Below are 16,789 nucleotides of genomic sequence, written 5' to 3'. Positions count from 1 at the left end.
TGCATTGGTCTACCAATACCTATAGATCTACAAAAACATCACAATAGAAATAATTCTTTACAAACAAAATGGTGTTTAAAATAAAATTTATAAAAAAATATAGCTAGACTATACTTTAATCATCTGCCAAATAAATTAAAATAAATATAATAAACTTAATATAAACAAACCAATAGAGCAGTCTACTGCCAATTGCATCACAGTTTGATAAACTACAAAAATATTATGTTTACAATAATAATATAACAGCCAATCAGAACAAATAATTTTAGACCTATGAGACACTGTGAAGATTCAACACAAAACAGAAACCATGTCACAAATAAAATATTAGCTGGGGAGTAAACTTCACAGTTAGTAGTTAGTAAACTAGATAGTAAATTTGTGGAATAAAATCATGTACATGAAATGTTCTGCATCTATGCATAAAAGCAATTGAGTTGAGTTAGAATGAGTTAATCCACACAACAAATCATACAACTACTTTTGTCCTTTAGGTGGACTGTAAACACAGGACGTTATGTGGTTAACCATCATGCTAATTCATGTAAACTAATGAGAGAGATACTATGTCCATCCACATACCATGTTTATAGGGGCAAGTAAAATACTGAACACCTGCTACAGATCCATCATTTTTGCCAACTGGCTGATGAAGCTCCACTCCAGCCCAAAGACCACCAGCGAATTCAGTACTGCCACAGAATCGCAGAATGCCAACCTAACCAATGAACCAGAGAACCACAGAAAACTAAGGTTACTTAAATTCAATGAATTCAATGGGACCACAAAAGCATTACGCAGAAAACACTTTAGCAAATGGGGGCTCTGTAGGGACAGTGTGAAATTTTTTTACTGGCTGCGTGGGCTTAAGAGCCGATAATACACATTCAATAGACCTGGTTTTACACTCTCTTAATCTTGCTCTGTTCTCGAAAGAGCAATGAAAAGTGATTTTTTTTCATAAAAAACTACAAACAAATCCGCTTACGATGTACACATTAACTGTAGGCCCAGTCAGGTCCATTGCGTTCAGTCAGCAAAGAGCCAACCTTGATTTTTATGTAGTCCTACCGACATTTATAAACAGGCAAATGAGCTTGAATAAAAATAATGTTAAACGTAAAATGAATATCAAAGAGAGACAGTTGTGCCAAGTATCCCTAAAGATAATGGGTTTTTGATTAGCCAATCTCCAGACACTAGGCACTCTGCTCGATTTAGTCCCAATGTGGTGGAGGATTTCATTAATGGTTAATTTTGTGTGTGGGTATGTCAGAGTGTGAGAGCCAGGCACAACTTAAATTATTTATTTTTGCAAGGACAATGCAGATGAGCAAGCCCTCTAAACTCTTGAGTTTTCCAACCCTCTATTTTTCATACCCACTCTAAATGGATTTGAAAGCCCTACCGCCCTTAGCCAATTACTGATGATATCACAATGTGCCTACCTTATAGCTGTAGTGAATAACAGACACTTACCAGAGTAGGACACATTTTATTGCATTCCAGCTTCAGGGACATTTAATTTCTCTTCACTAAAAGCTATGTATTAAGCACACACCTGTTATGTTTAAAAACTAATTTCTATAAGGTTATAGACCAAAGTCTGTTTTATACTGTATGAAAAGAGCTATAATCACAGTTTTTATTATTATAATTTTTTTAAAGAAACTGCACTATTCAGTGCATTATTGTAGTGGTACATGGACATATAAATGATGTACCTTTTGACCAGCAATGACTATTTTGTCTCCAAGGTGAAGGCCCATGCTTGAGAGCTGGTCACGGGCCTTTTCCGAGAGGAGGCCAGGAGGTCGAACACACAGCAGAGGAAGGGGAGCTGATGGCCAGGGGAGGACTTCCTGCAGCAATGCACGCAGCTCTTTGGCCTGCTGTGCAGCGTCAGCTATATCTAGAGGCATGTCTAGAGGCTCAGGAACAACATCAGCTGGACACTGACCCTTCTCATTCTAAACAAAAGAAGATAAATAGCAAACTTCTGAAAAAAGTTAGGAGTTTCAGTCTAATTGTACAGTCCATTTACTGTTTGGATAAATTGTACTATACAATGCAAAAAAGCAATTAAAATATTAGGTTTAATTAAGGTTGATTAACTCTTTCACCGCCAGCATTTTTCATGATTTTCACAAAAGTTTAATGCCTTCCAGAAAATGCTCCTTTTTAAATATATAAACATTCAATATATGAAATAAAAGAACAGACCCTCTGCTTTCAAAAAAAAAAATCTGTTTCATCCTACCTTCAGGTGTTCTGTTTTTATCACCTCTCAAATATGGGTAGGTTTCATCAAAAACACCAAATTTTGAGCAAAAAGCTGAGATAATTCCATTTTTGTGAAGGTTTTTATAAGTTGCGGAAGAGCGCAACCTGGTGAATAATAGCGGTATTAGAGATTGACGAGATAACTCGTCAATGGCGGGGAAAGAGTTAAGTATGTCAGTTTGGGTTAAAAAATTAAACCTTATTTGTAAACATAAATGTACACAAAGTAATGCATAATAACAATGAAAACAATACCCTAACTAACAATATTAAAAAGATTACAAAGAAAAAAGTATTGAACTAAATATTTATTACATGCATATTAACAATTTTTATTGATTCTCAAACACTTCATAATATACAAAACATATGTACAGAATCAACATTAGCATAACTGTAACTAGTTATTCTGAAAACAGACGACACAATCTCACCGTCTGCCTCAAGTTTAATATTACCAAAGTCCTTCTCTTCCCATACTGTAGGAAAAATGTAGGTTTCCTTCCAAACAGTTTGCAGTACCGTGTAAATTCAGTATTAAGCTGAATTTGGTTTTGGGCATATGTTTGTTGGTTTTGGAAAAATACCTTTAAAGTATCATTTAATGTGATACTTTGTGAGTGTCGATCTGAGGCGCGACCAGGTTTTTACTGCTTATTTGAACAACGCGTCAATCGTTTTTGTCACCATCTGCTCATTATATCTACATCGGCACGCAGTCACGCGTCAACTCTAACACAACTTAACACATCTCTCTCAGAACCTCAAGAATGCACACCCGTACAGGATCATTAGACATTGTACAGATAAAAGAGAACATCAGGTGCCCACATCGGAAAAACTGAAGAAAAAAGCTAGAAACGTGTATAGGATTAAAGTATGTATAGCCATGTCACTCATTTCATTACAGTATGCTAACACCGACTAAATATAACTTATTGTATAGTTTGTTATTGTATATTGTAAAGTTTGGGCACCCCAGACAATTTCCATGATTTTCATTTATAAATATTTTGGTGTTTGTATCAGCAATTTCATTAGGATCTATCAAATAACTAAACGACATAGTAATATTTCAGGAGTGAAAGGAGGTTTACTGCTTTAACAGAAAATGTGCAATATGCATCAAAACGAAATTAGACATGTGCATAAATTTTGGCACACTTTTCATTTTTTTATTTGAATACCAGTAACTACTTAGCACTGACTCATTGGAGCACACATAGACAGGTGCATCCAATTGCAATTGCAACTTTGACTCTCCTCTGAAGAGTGGCAACATGAAGGCCTCAAAACAACTCTCAAATGACCAGAAAACAAAGATTGTTCAACATTATAGTTTAGGGGAAGGCTAAAAGTTATCGCAGTGATATAAGCTGCCAGTGTCCACTGTAAGGAACATAGTGAGGAAATGAAAACCACAGGCACAGTTCTTGTTAAGGTCAGAAGTGGCAGGACACGTAAAATATTGGAAAGGGGAAGGATGTCAGAATGGTCAAAAACAGCCCACAGACCACCTCCAAAGACCTACAACATCAACTTGCTGCAGATGGTGTCACTGTGCATTGTTCAACAATTCAGCACAATAAAAAACCTTTTCTGCACACACGCCACAAACGGAGTCGCTTGAGGTATGCAAACGCACATTTGGACTGGCCAGCTTAATGTTGGAATAAGGTGGTGTGGACTCATGAAACTAAATTAGATTTTGTTTTTGGTCAAAACAAGGGGCGTTATGCATGGCAGCAAAAGAACAGCGTTCCAAGAAAAACACTTGCTACCCATTCTATCATGCTGTGGGGCTGTGTGGCCAGTGTTGGGAATCTGGTCCAAGTTGAGGGTCGCATGGATTCCACTCAATATCAGCAAATTCTTGAGAATAATGTTGAGGAATCAGCACAAAGTTGAAGTTACACCGGGGCTGGATATTTCAAAAAGACAATGATCCACAACACTGCTAAAAATCTACTCGGGTATTTATGCAAAAGAACAAGCACATTATGATACCTGGATATCATTGAACATCTGTGGGAAGATTTGAAGCGGGCTGTCCATGCTCGGCAACCATCAAACCTAACTGAAAGGAGGAATGATCCAAAATATATTCATCCAGAATCCTGACACTCTTACAGGCTATAGGAAGCGTCTAGAGGCTGTTATTTCTGCTAAAGGAGACTCTACTAAATAATAATGTGATTTTTCTGTTGCTCACCAAACCAATTGTGTGTTTCAATTAATAAGTGCTAAGTAGTTAATGGTATTCAAATAAAAAAAGACAAGTGTGCCCAAATGTATGCACTGGTTTAATTAATGGATGCATATTGAACATTTTCTGTTAATCCAATAATTTCACTACTGAAATGTGTTTTCAGTTATTTGATAGATCAAAATGAAATTGCTGATCCAAACACCCAAATATTCATAAATGCAATATTGTCAGGGGTGCCCAAACTTTTGCGTATAATGTATTTTGATTATACAAATTATATCAATTACAACCTAACTATGGTGATTGTTTTACTGCCTGCTGACCAGTATAGCAAATTTATATGGCTAATTTATAAGACATGTTGCTGATACAGTATGTTGTACCTTTTCTTGTTAATTGAGACTTTTGGGGTATTTTATGAATAGAATTAGTCAAGGAGGTTGACTACTATAACCTCCTTCAAAGTTTGATCAACTGTGCATAATGACTTGTAAAACAAATGCATATGAAATCCTATCAGAGGTCCAGCATGTCATTGAAACATACCAGTGGCTTTGCAGTCATCAGTATTAAACATGTATTCTTCTAAAACCTTGATGTAAAAAACTCCTTGCTGCACTAATGTAAGTTTAATCAACTTGAATTAATTTTAACTTTATGGGACCTAGGCTGTTATACTTTGTTTAATTGCAGTGTCTTTTCATATGCAGTTTATTGTTCATATTAAGCTGTAACTCATTTCACATTTACTTGTTCAAAAGAAATAAAATAATTTCTGAACATAGCATTGCATTTGTGTTTAAAAAATATTTTTTGACTTGAAACAGTTGCATGTTAAACTTAAATTTAGCTTATCCTAGAAGATAAAGTGGTCCTTGGGCTGAAAAAGTTTTAAACACACCATTAGACCATTTAAGTTTCGAAACACATAAATTTGAGTGCTGTGAACTTGAATCATGTGCAGTTATGCACTTATATTTAAGTAGTGTGAACTTGGGTGTGAGTGCATAACTGCATATGACTCAATTTGTTTAAGTTCACAGTGCTCAAATGTATGTGTTTTAAAACTAATTCAACCGGTTTACTTAAATGGTTTGAGTTTACTTGACTTTTAGGTTTTACAGTGTGTAAAAATTCTTTGTTGCACTTAAAATTTTAAGTTGAATCAATTTAAAGTTACTTTCTGGACTAGTGGCTATAAATTATAAAAACAACTAATTCAGCTAATTCAACTTAAGTTTATAATTTATAGCAATTTTTTACTAGTCAATACACTGTAAAAAATAAAAAGTTGACTTAACTTAAATTTTCAAGGCAACTTCCTGCACAGCTTTTTTAAGTTTACTCAACTCTTGGATGATGTAGTTCACCTAACTCAATTTACTGAATAATGTCAACTTACACCAAACCAGCTTAAACTGATTAGGTAATAAGCAAATTTCTATGTTTACTCAACTAGTGGCTAAGTTGGGTAAAGAGTAATTTAGTATATCCAAATTTAACTAATCTACATGTTTTGGACTGTGGGAGTGTACACAGAAAGGTCTCATAAACAAAGTCTTTGTCTGACTTAAACCAGAGACCTTTTTGCTGTGAGGCAACAATAGTCCCTTTCACACATACAGTCTTTACTGGTAATTTACTGGTAAATTGCAGTTAACAGATCATGTGCTAACAGAACCTTTCCGGTAAATCACAGTTCCAAATTTACCAGTAAGACAGGTTGTAAGATTACCAGTAATTTACCGGTAAGCGCTATGTGTGAACGAAAAATATAGGATTACCGGCATTTAGAACGGACGACGTCAGACCGCGCCGACAGCTTCGGGCCAATCATAATGTTTTAATACAGATGACACATTTACCCCTGCACTGTTTTACGGACGTTTCCACACACACGCTGCTTGAAAGTCGAGCACACCTGAACTTTACGTCCACATTTCTTCACCAAAGTTGTTTAAAACAGCTTACCACCTACTTGCGGAATTGCCGACGTCCTTAGCACACCCTCTGTGAAGCCTATGTGCAAACATTACATGTTGTTTAAAACGCATTTTCGGTTTGACGTCGCCTCATGCAATGTTGTTTGGTCACAAGCAACTTCGCGACTGTCAGAGTTTACCACGGACGTGAAAACAACAAAATACGGGCCGTGGATATGAACAACGTGGATTGTTTACAAATATAACACTGAGCTCGCCGCGCGCCACAGGTAACTTCCGCTTTCTGAACGAATTTACCGGTATTTTGATTCTGATGTGTGAATGATGTCTTACTGGTAAAAAAACGGAATGTCACTGCGTGTGTGAACAGCACATTTTTGATAAAATTTCTGGTAAATTAATTCTGGTAAATTCATGGTAATTTACCAGAATTACTGTGTAGACTCTGGAACAGCCTGCCCACTGTGATCAGAACTGCCCCTACACTTCCTATTTTTAAATCTAAGTTAAAAACCTATTTATTTGAGTTGGCGTACGCTACATGATTCGTGACCTCATTGTCTTAGTAAAGTTTTATGTGATTTCTGTGTATGTTTTATGACTTCAATTTCTTGTAAATGTTTTTATCTGTTCTTAACTGTGATACTATGTTTTTATGTCGTCCTTTATTGGTCTTTATGTTTTGTTCTGTACAGCACATTGGTCAACGACAGTTGTGTTTAATTGTGCTTTATAAATAAATTGACATTGACATAATGATGCGCGCTAACTCATTGTGCTGCCCTCTACACTGAACACACACTTCTCAATCATGGTAACAATGAACAAACATAATTCTTTAAAAGTACAACATATAACTAACATTAACAACATAAATAAATTCAGCAAACATTAAAACAGTCATCTTTTTTAGTAAATATTAACCAAAGAAGTGGACATGTTGCAATGCATGCTGGGAACCATTCCGACCATTGTTTTTTTTATTGCTTGTTCAGATTACTCAGTTTGGCAAGTTGGGTGAACGAATTGGACAAAAACTTATACATCTAAGTCCAGTCAACAAAATAATATTTGTTAGCTGAATGATTATGCTCTTTTCATTCAGTGAACACAAAATAATCAATTGACGCCCTTCAACAAATAAATCTTTGTTCAAGTTACTTAGTGTTCTTTGTTGAATGAACATTTTAAAGTTGGATTTTTTGCACTTAATGTCATTCCAAAGAGCCCTTAGTTTAAAACTGAGGTGGGGGGGGGGGTTTGGCGGACCACTAGTGGTTTGCGGACCACACTTTGAGAATTACTGGTCTAATGCAACCGGTTTACTTAAATGGTTTGAGTTAAGTTAACTGTTAGGTTTTACAGTGAGTGTATTTTATCACATCCATAACATCTAAAATAGTAAATATAGACTATGATATTTTTCTGATGTCTGGACCATTATCAGGGCTTTAGAAAAATATAAACACATGGTTTAATATATTGGTAATAAATGCATTCTCTCGGAAATCAAATGAAAATGTTTGACTGGAAATGTCACATCTATAATACTTCTATTATTCTCCTATGTAGAATGCAACACATTATTAAATGGCTATGCAAACAGTAAGAAATCTGAAACATTTTGTTTAGAATTTGATACAGAAAACAGATATTCCTTGGTGGCTGCAAATTGTGTTTGCGCAAACATATAACTAACTTCACTGGATGGCACAGATTGAATGGTGATATGCTGACTATAGGTGTTAACACCTTAACAAGCTCTGCCCTTTGTTTAAATATAATTTGAAGTCATTGTTTTTGTTTTATTAATTATTATCAAATGTATCTGTTCACCTAAATATGAAAGAAACAGCAAGGTAATGGAAGCTATTAGCTGGAATGCATGCCTTTGTTTTCATAGGGCATTTTGACCATTTGTTATCTACTCAAGGGAGGATGATCTTGGATGCGTTTACACAGACCCCTTCCTGCTGTAATGGTTAACTGATCAAATGGGGATGATCAGGAATGCGTTTACAGCTGTCCTTTCTTGCCTGACTGTAACCTCTCTTTCATGTTTATATTGTAATCTAAAGGCATTGTTTCCATCTGAAAGGACTGCCCCCTTCGAATGGCTTTAAATGTAATGCATGTATACCCAAAGTCAGACTTGGTTACTGCAGCGCCCCGAGCTCTATGCTCTGATTCCAAGAACGCTTTCTGCAATATCCAAGTCTCCTGGGGCCTCATTTATAAAGCGTGCGTACGCACAAAACGGGGCTGGAAACATGCTTACGCCAGTTCCCACGCAAAGGTTGTGATTTATAAGAAAACTAACTTGATGGGAGAAAGGGCTTGCAGGGTGGGATATTAGGATGATTCATGTACGCACACTTGCAGTTTTTGTTAAAACAAAACACTTTTGTTTTATAAGTCTTGATATTTTTTGGTGTATGCCATTTTTAGCTTTTGTGCGTACGTAGACTTTAAGTAAGGATCCTACGCACAGTTTTATAAATGAGGCCCCTGGTCTTCGCTAAAAAAGTTTCCAACACCTTCAAACCTGTGCTTAGCTAATATCCCTCTCAGCTAATGTAAGAACAACTGTTTATCACCATCACTGATCATACAGTGATCCAAGACTAATATGCATTACTACTCTTGTAATTTACATGCATGTACAGATTAACATACAACTAATACATAACTGTAAATATGCTTTGAACATACAAGCATGATATGATACTAATATGCATGCTCTGAACCAGTCTGTTAAGTAATCAGTTAAAGTGTACTGTGAGCATCTTCTGTGTGACAGGCCTCGAGGATTTGCTGCTGATGAAATTATGCCCTTAAAGAGCGACACAGATCCAAAATCGAAAATGACCTGTATTGCTGTGTGTCATGTAGCTGTCCATCAATGTAAACAATGTGCAAAGTTGAACCAAAAAGTGCACAATTAATAAAGTTATTGGTTTCTAAAGTAGGCAGTCGACTCTGAATCACTAAATGGATTGAATCTCTTGGCTGTCTTTATCCACGTAAGACAAACACACTGCATAATAACCTACAGCCTTTGCCCGGGAGAAACGAAAACTATGACCTGCCCACATAGACACTTCAGCTAGTTAGTGTGTAATCATCATAAGTTATATAGTTTATATCATAAAGTTAAAGTGAAGTCACATATTAACAGAAAAAGCTGGAAATGTTCTCCATGTTAAATTAGTGATACTGAGAAACAGCCGTTCCGAGTGAATTTTACTGTGAATCAGCAGATTTGTTAATGGAAATTGAGACAGGAGCTGCTGTAAACATTATTTCACAACAAGTGTATAAACAGTCCTTTGCCCATTTGCCACTGGAGGGAGCTAGATTACAGTTAAAGACCTACACCGGTGAATGCATTCCAATATTAGGTCACAACTACTGTACAATATGAGTATCAAGTGAACAAGTTACCACTAATTGTACTTAAAGGGAATGGTCCAAACCTGTGTGGTGGCTCCAGAAGGTTAAGTTGAATTGGAAAATAATTTGATATGCAAGTAAAACTAAGCAGCCTGTTCTATCAAAGACGTGCTGGACTAGTATAGTGAAGTCTTTAAGAATAAGCTTGGCACTCTTAAGGACATTAAAGATACTATTTTAGTGAAACCAGATGTTTCATCTCAAGTGAAACCTTTAAGGTTTTTTTAAAAGTCGTCTTCATCCCTTTGGTATAAAAGAACATGTTGAGAGAAAAACTTATAGACTGGAAAAAGCCAATGTTATATCTCCAGTAAAATACAGTGAGTGGGCTGCTCCATTTGGTCCTATTATAAAACAGATTCCAAGAGTTGCTTATGCAGAGACTACAAGTCCCGGTTAATCAAGCTGCCAATACTGAAGTGTATCCCTTGCCACTTGAGGAAGTTTTAGCCACTTTGAGTTGTTTTCCCAGATTTACTTTGTACGGGCATATCAACAGGTCTTACTGGATAATTATTATAAGACTACAACGATCAACACCCACAAGGTATTATGTAAGGGATAATGTAGAGGCAGTCGGTAGTTATTGGGAAATAAGCCCCGACAGTGTGATCAGGACCCGACGCGAAGCGGAGGGTCTTGTATCACACTGAAGGGGCTTATTTCCCAATAACTACCGGCTGCCTCTACATTATCCCGCTTATCACACGGCTACTTGCCACATAAGAAAAAAAAACTGGACATGAATATGAATTTTAAACATTTTATTGGCATATTTGTTTTAAATTAACATTTTTATCCTTCCGCGAAACTTTGCACAGATGCATAAAATGCTCGTAATACCTTATTAAGATCCTCTGCTTCATACTTGTCTGTCTCCATTTTTTCTCTTTTAGCCAGTCTTTGAGAAGTTTTAATGCCCATTCTGTATTTTTGTGTGTGTTGGCTTCGTAGCTGTCATGCTCTATTTTGTCAAGTTCAGTCTCAGTAAGCTGTCTGTGTCTTGTCGTGGTTGTCGAGTGTTTGTCACAAGATGGCGCCAAACAGACAGTAATCTTTATTGATCTTTATTGGCGCGGAGCGATTTTACTCGTGCAAGTAGTCCGGCTATGCGTTATTAATTTGGAGCGGTTATTATTTGAAAAGAACGAACCTGCAAATGTCTCAACTGACCAATCAGAATCAAGCATTCCAGAGAGCCGTGTAATAAGTGTGTATAATCGTCTTGCTTTTGGCATCAGTTCAGCCCCTTTCATTTTTCAACGTATAATGGAAAATCTGCCCAATTCTAAGTAGTTAGAAGTTTTTCGTATACCACAGACTGTCTTAAGCTACAATTACCAGATTGAAGAGACTGTTTTCTGCATATGGGTTACCTGAACAAATAGAACCAGGAAGTAGACTGAAGGTAAGTATAGTAGTCAACATTTGAAGTGGATCAAAAACATTCATCAAATTTGTCCTAAAACAAGAACGGGTATTGGATATTGGTTTTAAGAAAACTTTTAGAAAAGGTTTTGATCCATTTCAAATGTTGACTAGTGTATAACAGCACTTTATTGAAACACACACTAAAGTAGAATGATAACAGTTGAGTATAATAGATATATGAGGTTCTGGAGAGCACTTAGCTGAATAATAATATAGTCTCTTTGCAGATGGAGATCGGAGGATTGTAGGAGGGTTATAGAAGGCAACAACAGGTAAGTTCCAGATGAGTAGTATGGGTGAGTGTGAGTGTCCATAAGTGATCAGACCAGACGATGAGTGAATGCGGATGAGAGGGTTATAAAAGGACATGGTGATGAAACACAGGTGATAGGGATTAGAACTCAGGAGTGAGTGAGCGATTGGGAGGAGTAACTGATGATGTAGATAGTGATGGGATCCTGACAGGTATTTTGATTGGTAACCAATGGACTGGCAGAAAGATATGTCTAGACGTTTCAGATGGGTATGAAGAAATTGACTAATGAGCAAATGTGCATTGATGATACTCCCTTTTACAACTTCTACCACAGGCCAGTCACCATCTGACTTATTATTAAAAGGACACATGCAAACTAGGTTGGACTTCCTGAAATCAAACATTCATGAAACTGTTCATAGTAAACAGTATTTGCAGAAAAATCCACATGACTATGGTGCAAGAGAGAGATCCTTTGCTGTGGATGATTCTGTTTTCCTGCGAAGCACAGTGGGAGAAGATCCGAAGTGGCTCTCTAGAGTGATTACACAACAAACAGGACCCGTTTGTACAAGGTACCTATGTGATCTAATATCGAAAACTGTGTATAGACTGCATGGCGATCAACTGAGACCACACAGTTCTTCTTCAAAAGATGTATACACTCATAAAAATAAAATAATATAGTATGTTTTTAAAGGGACATTTATTATATATTCTGGTAAATGTAGAGTTGATTTGCAAAAACAGATAAGTTCCATATGAAATTCTAAAATGAGCATTTTTATCAAGCTCCTATGTATATAAAAACATGATAACAAACCGTTTGTTTTGTGAACGTGAAAATAAAGACACAGTTAACTGTCAGAAAAACATCAGTTTTTTTCAAATGACACGTTATGTGATGTTAATGTGCCCATTGCAGGACTGAGATAGGCTGCTTTAACCTAGGTTTTAACCAAAACAATGCCTTTCAATGAGAGATTTGTGAAGCACTTCAAGTAGACTGAAAATAGTGTTTTTAGACTTCTTCTCTATCAGATCGGAAGTAACTAACTACTTTTTCATCTAATCCTTTTTCTCTTACTCAAGTAACTAATTATTGTTATTTTACTTGAGTAAATGTTTGTATAAGTATTTGTACTTTACTTGAGTAGAGATTTTGGGTACTTTACCCACCTCTGTAAATCATCCAAGCAATACAATGACATAACCCTATACTACATACTACAATAGCATACTACAATGCAAAGGAAATGCTCTCCCTTAGCGTGGTGGAGAAGTCTGGATTTAAAAGGCTACTTACTGTAACTGATCCCTGCTATGTTGTCCCAGAACGCAAGTTTTTTACGAACTGCAATTCCCAAACTTTATTCAGTGGAATGAAAATGGTGGAATAAGAGATGTTGCACATTTTGCAACCACCACACACATCTGGTCAAGCTGTACATCTGAGCCATACCTAATTTAAATATATACACAGTCACCTAAAGGATTATAAGGAACACCTGTTCAATTTTTCATTAATGCAATTATCTAATCAACCTATCACACTCAAAAAAACGATTCCTGGCAATATTTACTTTTAAGTATTTGGATCATTTAGATTTTATATAAATACTCGATTTTAAAATATGTGACCAGTCACGGAAAGTAGGGACACAAGTCGGATCTGGGGCATTTTGAGTTATTCATAGATTCTGAAAGTGCAGATTCTAAGCTTTCCAACGATGTGTAACACATGGAAATCTGATAAGATTTGGAGAAGTTGTGGCCATTTGAATGTAACACATTCAAGAAAGAGAATGCTGAGAAATTTGAGAAAGAAAAAAGTTAACACTTTCCCTTTTCCCTGGCTGGAGAGACAACAGGGCTCATTTACATCTCATTTAGCTAAGCCATACCCCCTGTAAAGCCGTTTTGAGATACAGAGGTTCTACCATCATATGTAGTATTTTATTACAGAAGTCCGAATGACAAAATGCAAAAATAAACAGGACTTTTAACGTTACCTTTGCGGGGATCACAAGTCGAATCCAGTACGTTTCAGATGTGTGAATCATCCAATGATTTTTGTCCACAAATGCGTATAATCCGTGAAATATAGATATATAGTCTATTTCGCATGAACTTCTGGTAATACAATATAATATACAATCTGAGGACTATTTACATCGTAACATGTAAGGGTATATCAGATTACACTCCGGTATTAAACACATGAACCCGCCTTCAAAGTTTGTATTTAAAATAGATAATCCAAAAACAGCACCGTCGAAAACGTGAAGTCCTTAAGAAATGTTACCAATCGCTCGCTCGTTCCTCCATCAGCCAATGACTTCATGGAAAATATTGATAGACAAAACATGTAGCCAATTATATAAAGAATACAACGATCTCTGTGTAACTTCTGTGTGTTTGGACAAATAACAGTCAGCCGCATCACTGACTTTATGGGGCACCGCAGTCGGTTGACGTCAGAGTACCGCGAGAGCGAGTCGAAATTAAACTACTCCGTAAGATTTCTTAAAGAGCTCTCGCGGTACTTTGACGTCATCCGACTGCGGCGCCCCATAAAGTCAGTGACGCGGCTGACGTATATGCGGTTGACTGTTATTTGTTCCGCCCCAGCTTCTTTTATATTTCTTTTGTTTTGTGCGCCCGAGCTTCATTTACAGTCTGGGGAGACGCACGCTATAAGTTTGAAAAAAATAAATAAAACTCAGCAAACATGTCTAAGGGACAGAGCAGCCACGTCACTACAGTCATGTGACTTCACGCTCGAGCCGGAAGAGAAGACAATGCTGAATAAAGTCATAATTCTTGCTATTTTTGGACCAAACTGTATTTTCGATGCATCAACACAATTTTACTGACCCACTGATGTCACATGGACTACTCTGATAATGTTTTTATTACCTTTCTGGACATGGAAACCGTACATAGATTTTCAATGGAGGAGACAGAAAGCTCTCGGACTAAATCTAATGTTAAAACATCTTAAACTGTGTTCCGAAGATGAACGGAGGTCTTCCGAGTTTAGAACGACATAATGGTAAGTCATTAATGACATTATTTTCAGTTTTGGGCGAACTATCCTTATTCAGTACACAGCAAAATCACCAGTGTTAAATTTTCAGGGATGGTGTTAAATACACAGTGTTGATGCTGTTTTAACACTATCTGGTAATAAAATAACACTGCCATTGCTAGGCCAGTGTTATATCCACGACAGTGTCAGTGTAAAACAAGGGTGTTACCAGATTTCACACTGAGCGGTGTAAATCAAGCCACGCCTCCACTAAACATTTCCTGTCAGGGATTTTACCGCCATTTTCTTTCAAAGGAGGACTGAAGAGAGCAGGTAAATCTCATAATATTCACTTGGTTTAGCTAAATTAAACTGTTATTTCTCTGTCTGACTCTACGCAGCCATTTGCCAAAAAACCTAAATAAAATATTTTTCCTATTTTATTTCCCCTTTGTTCGTTATTTGGTTCAGTTTAATCAGAGCTGCCTTGTGTTACGTTGTTCCCTTGTTAGTTTGGTATAAAGTTAAACTGCTAGCTAAAAGTTTTAACCAAGAAGGATAATATTAACAGGAAATATGAATGAATGTAAGAATTGAACCATGATAAAACGCGACATGCACTACAAATTGAAGGTATGAAATTAAGTTAAATGAAAGCTCGTTTATTCACCATATGATGCTCGTTATGAGGTAATCATATAGGCTAGATACCGTGAGTTAACGAGGTCGTTTACATGCACGTGAGTGCACGGATATCGGTTAATTATTCAAATTACTGAAAAACACGGAGAAAACTGCAACCGCATCGTCATGTGTTTTTTTTTTTTTTTTTAGATGTATGCAAACAGGGAAAATATCGCCAAACCAACAATTCATTTTACCTCAGAATATGCACAGATTGGATGCATTGTGTGTTGTAAGCTTTTCGTGGCGCTAGATGTCAGACAGATGCAAATAGCAAATACACACTAAAGTGTAAAACGTGTATGGCGAACATTTGTTTTTCTGTCATTATAGATGCTAGTTTGGTGAAAGTACAGACTGAGTGCTTAAAATCATTCAGAAGAGGTGCTGTTTTTATGTCAGTTTATTAAAGAAGACCTGACATGGATGACTTCCAAAGAGAAACGACTGCTAATACTTATATAAATTCATTACAGAAGGTAAGTTTATATATTTATATATATATATATATATATATAAATCATTTTATTTGACATAACTGAACAGTTAACTAATCTTTTTAGTAACGTTATATGTAGTTTTGTACATATTATGGTTATTAATCAGGCAAGAAAGTGACATGACCTGCTGCCAACTTTAATAAAAATATATTATCTTCTCATACATCGTTTTGCTATTGATGTCATATTAAATAGCAATCAAATTGATTACTATTTTGAAAATGTATAATTGAAGATTCATATTGTCTTGAGTGCTGTTTTTAATATAAAAAGAATGTTGAGTTTTCAGAGTCTTGAGTCCCAATCATGATGCTTGCACCTCCATGCTTCACTGTCTTCACTGTGTACTGTGGCTTGAATTCAGAGTTTGGGGGTCGTCTCACAAACTGCCTGTGGCCCTTGGACCCAAAAAGAACAATTTTACTCTCATCAGTCCACAAAATGTTCCTCCATTTCTCTTTAGGCCAGTTGATGTGTTTTTTGGCAAATTGTAACCTCTTCTGCACATGCCTTTTTTTTAACAGAGGGATTTTGTGGGGGATTCTTGAAAATAGATTAGCTTCACACAGACGTCTTCTAACTGTCACAGTACTTACAGGTAACTCCAGACTGTCTTTGATCATCCTGGAGGTGATCATTGGCTGAGCCTTTGCCATTCTGGTTATTCTTCTAGCCATTTTGATGGTTGTCTTCCATTTTCTTCCACGTCTCTCTGGTTTTGCTCTCCATTTTAAGGCATTGGAAATCATTTTAGCTGAACAGCCTATCATTTTTTGCACCTCTTTATAGGTTTTCCCCTCTCCAATCAACTTTTTAATCAAAGTACGCTGTTCTTCCGAACAATGTCTTGAACGACCCATTTTCCTCAGCTTTCAAATGCATGTTCAACAAGTGTTGGCTTCATCCTAAATAGGGGCCACCTGATTCACACCTGTTTCTTCACAAAATTGATGACCTCAGTGATTGAATGCCACACTGCTATTTTTTTTAACACAC

The 16,789-nt window shown here is 36.4% G+C and overlaps 1 protein-coding gene across 3 annotated transcripts in view; it reads right to left on the bottom strand.

The window, feature by feature from the left end:
* LOC141365295 (CAP-Gly domain-containing linker protein 4-like) overlaps positions 1–16,789 on the bottom strand; it is a 110,412-nt gene that overhangs the window by 48,935 nt on the left and 44,688 nt on the right. For all 3 annotated transcript variants that reach the window (XM_073869489.1, XM_073869490.1, XM_073869491.1), the window contains 2 exons: positions 1,728–1,973; positions 586–721 (listed from right to left, as the gene is read on the bottom strand). In XM_073869489.1, coding sequence (XP_073725590.1) covers positions 586–721; positions 1,728–1,973 — 382 coding nt within the window. The remainder of the gene's footprint in view (positions 1–585; positions 722–1,727; positions 1,974–16,789) is intronic.

Source organism: Misgurnus anguillicaudatus, chromosome 7 (assembly GCF_027580225.2).
Source record: "Misgurnus anguillicaudatus chromosome 7, ASM2758022v2, whole genome shotgun sequence".
NCBI classification, from domain to species: domain Eukaryota; kingdom Metazoa; phylum Chordata; class Actinopteri; order Cypriniformes; family Cobitidae; genus Misgurnus; species Misgurnus anguillicaudatus.
Note: the sequence above shows the minus strand (reverse complement) of the source record. Positions and strands in the feature narration are given on the sequence as shown.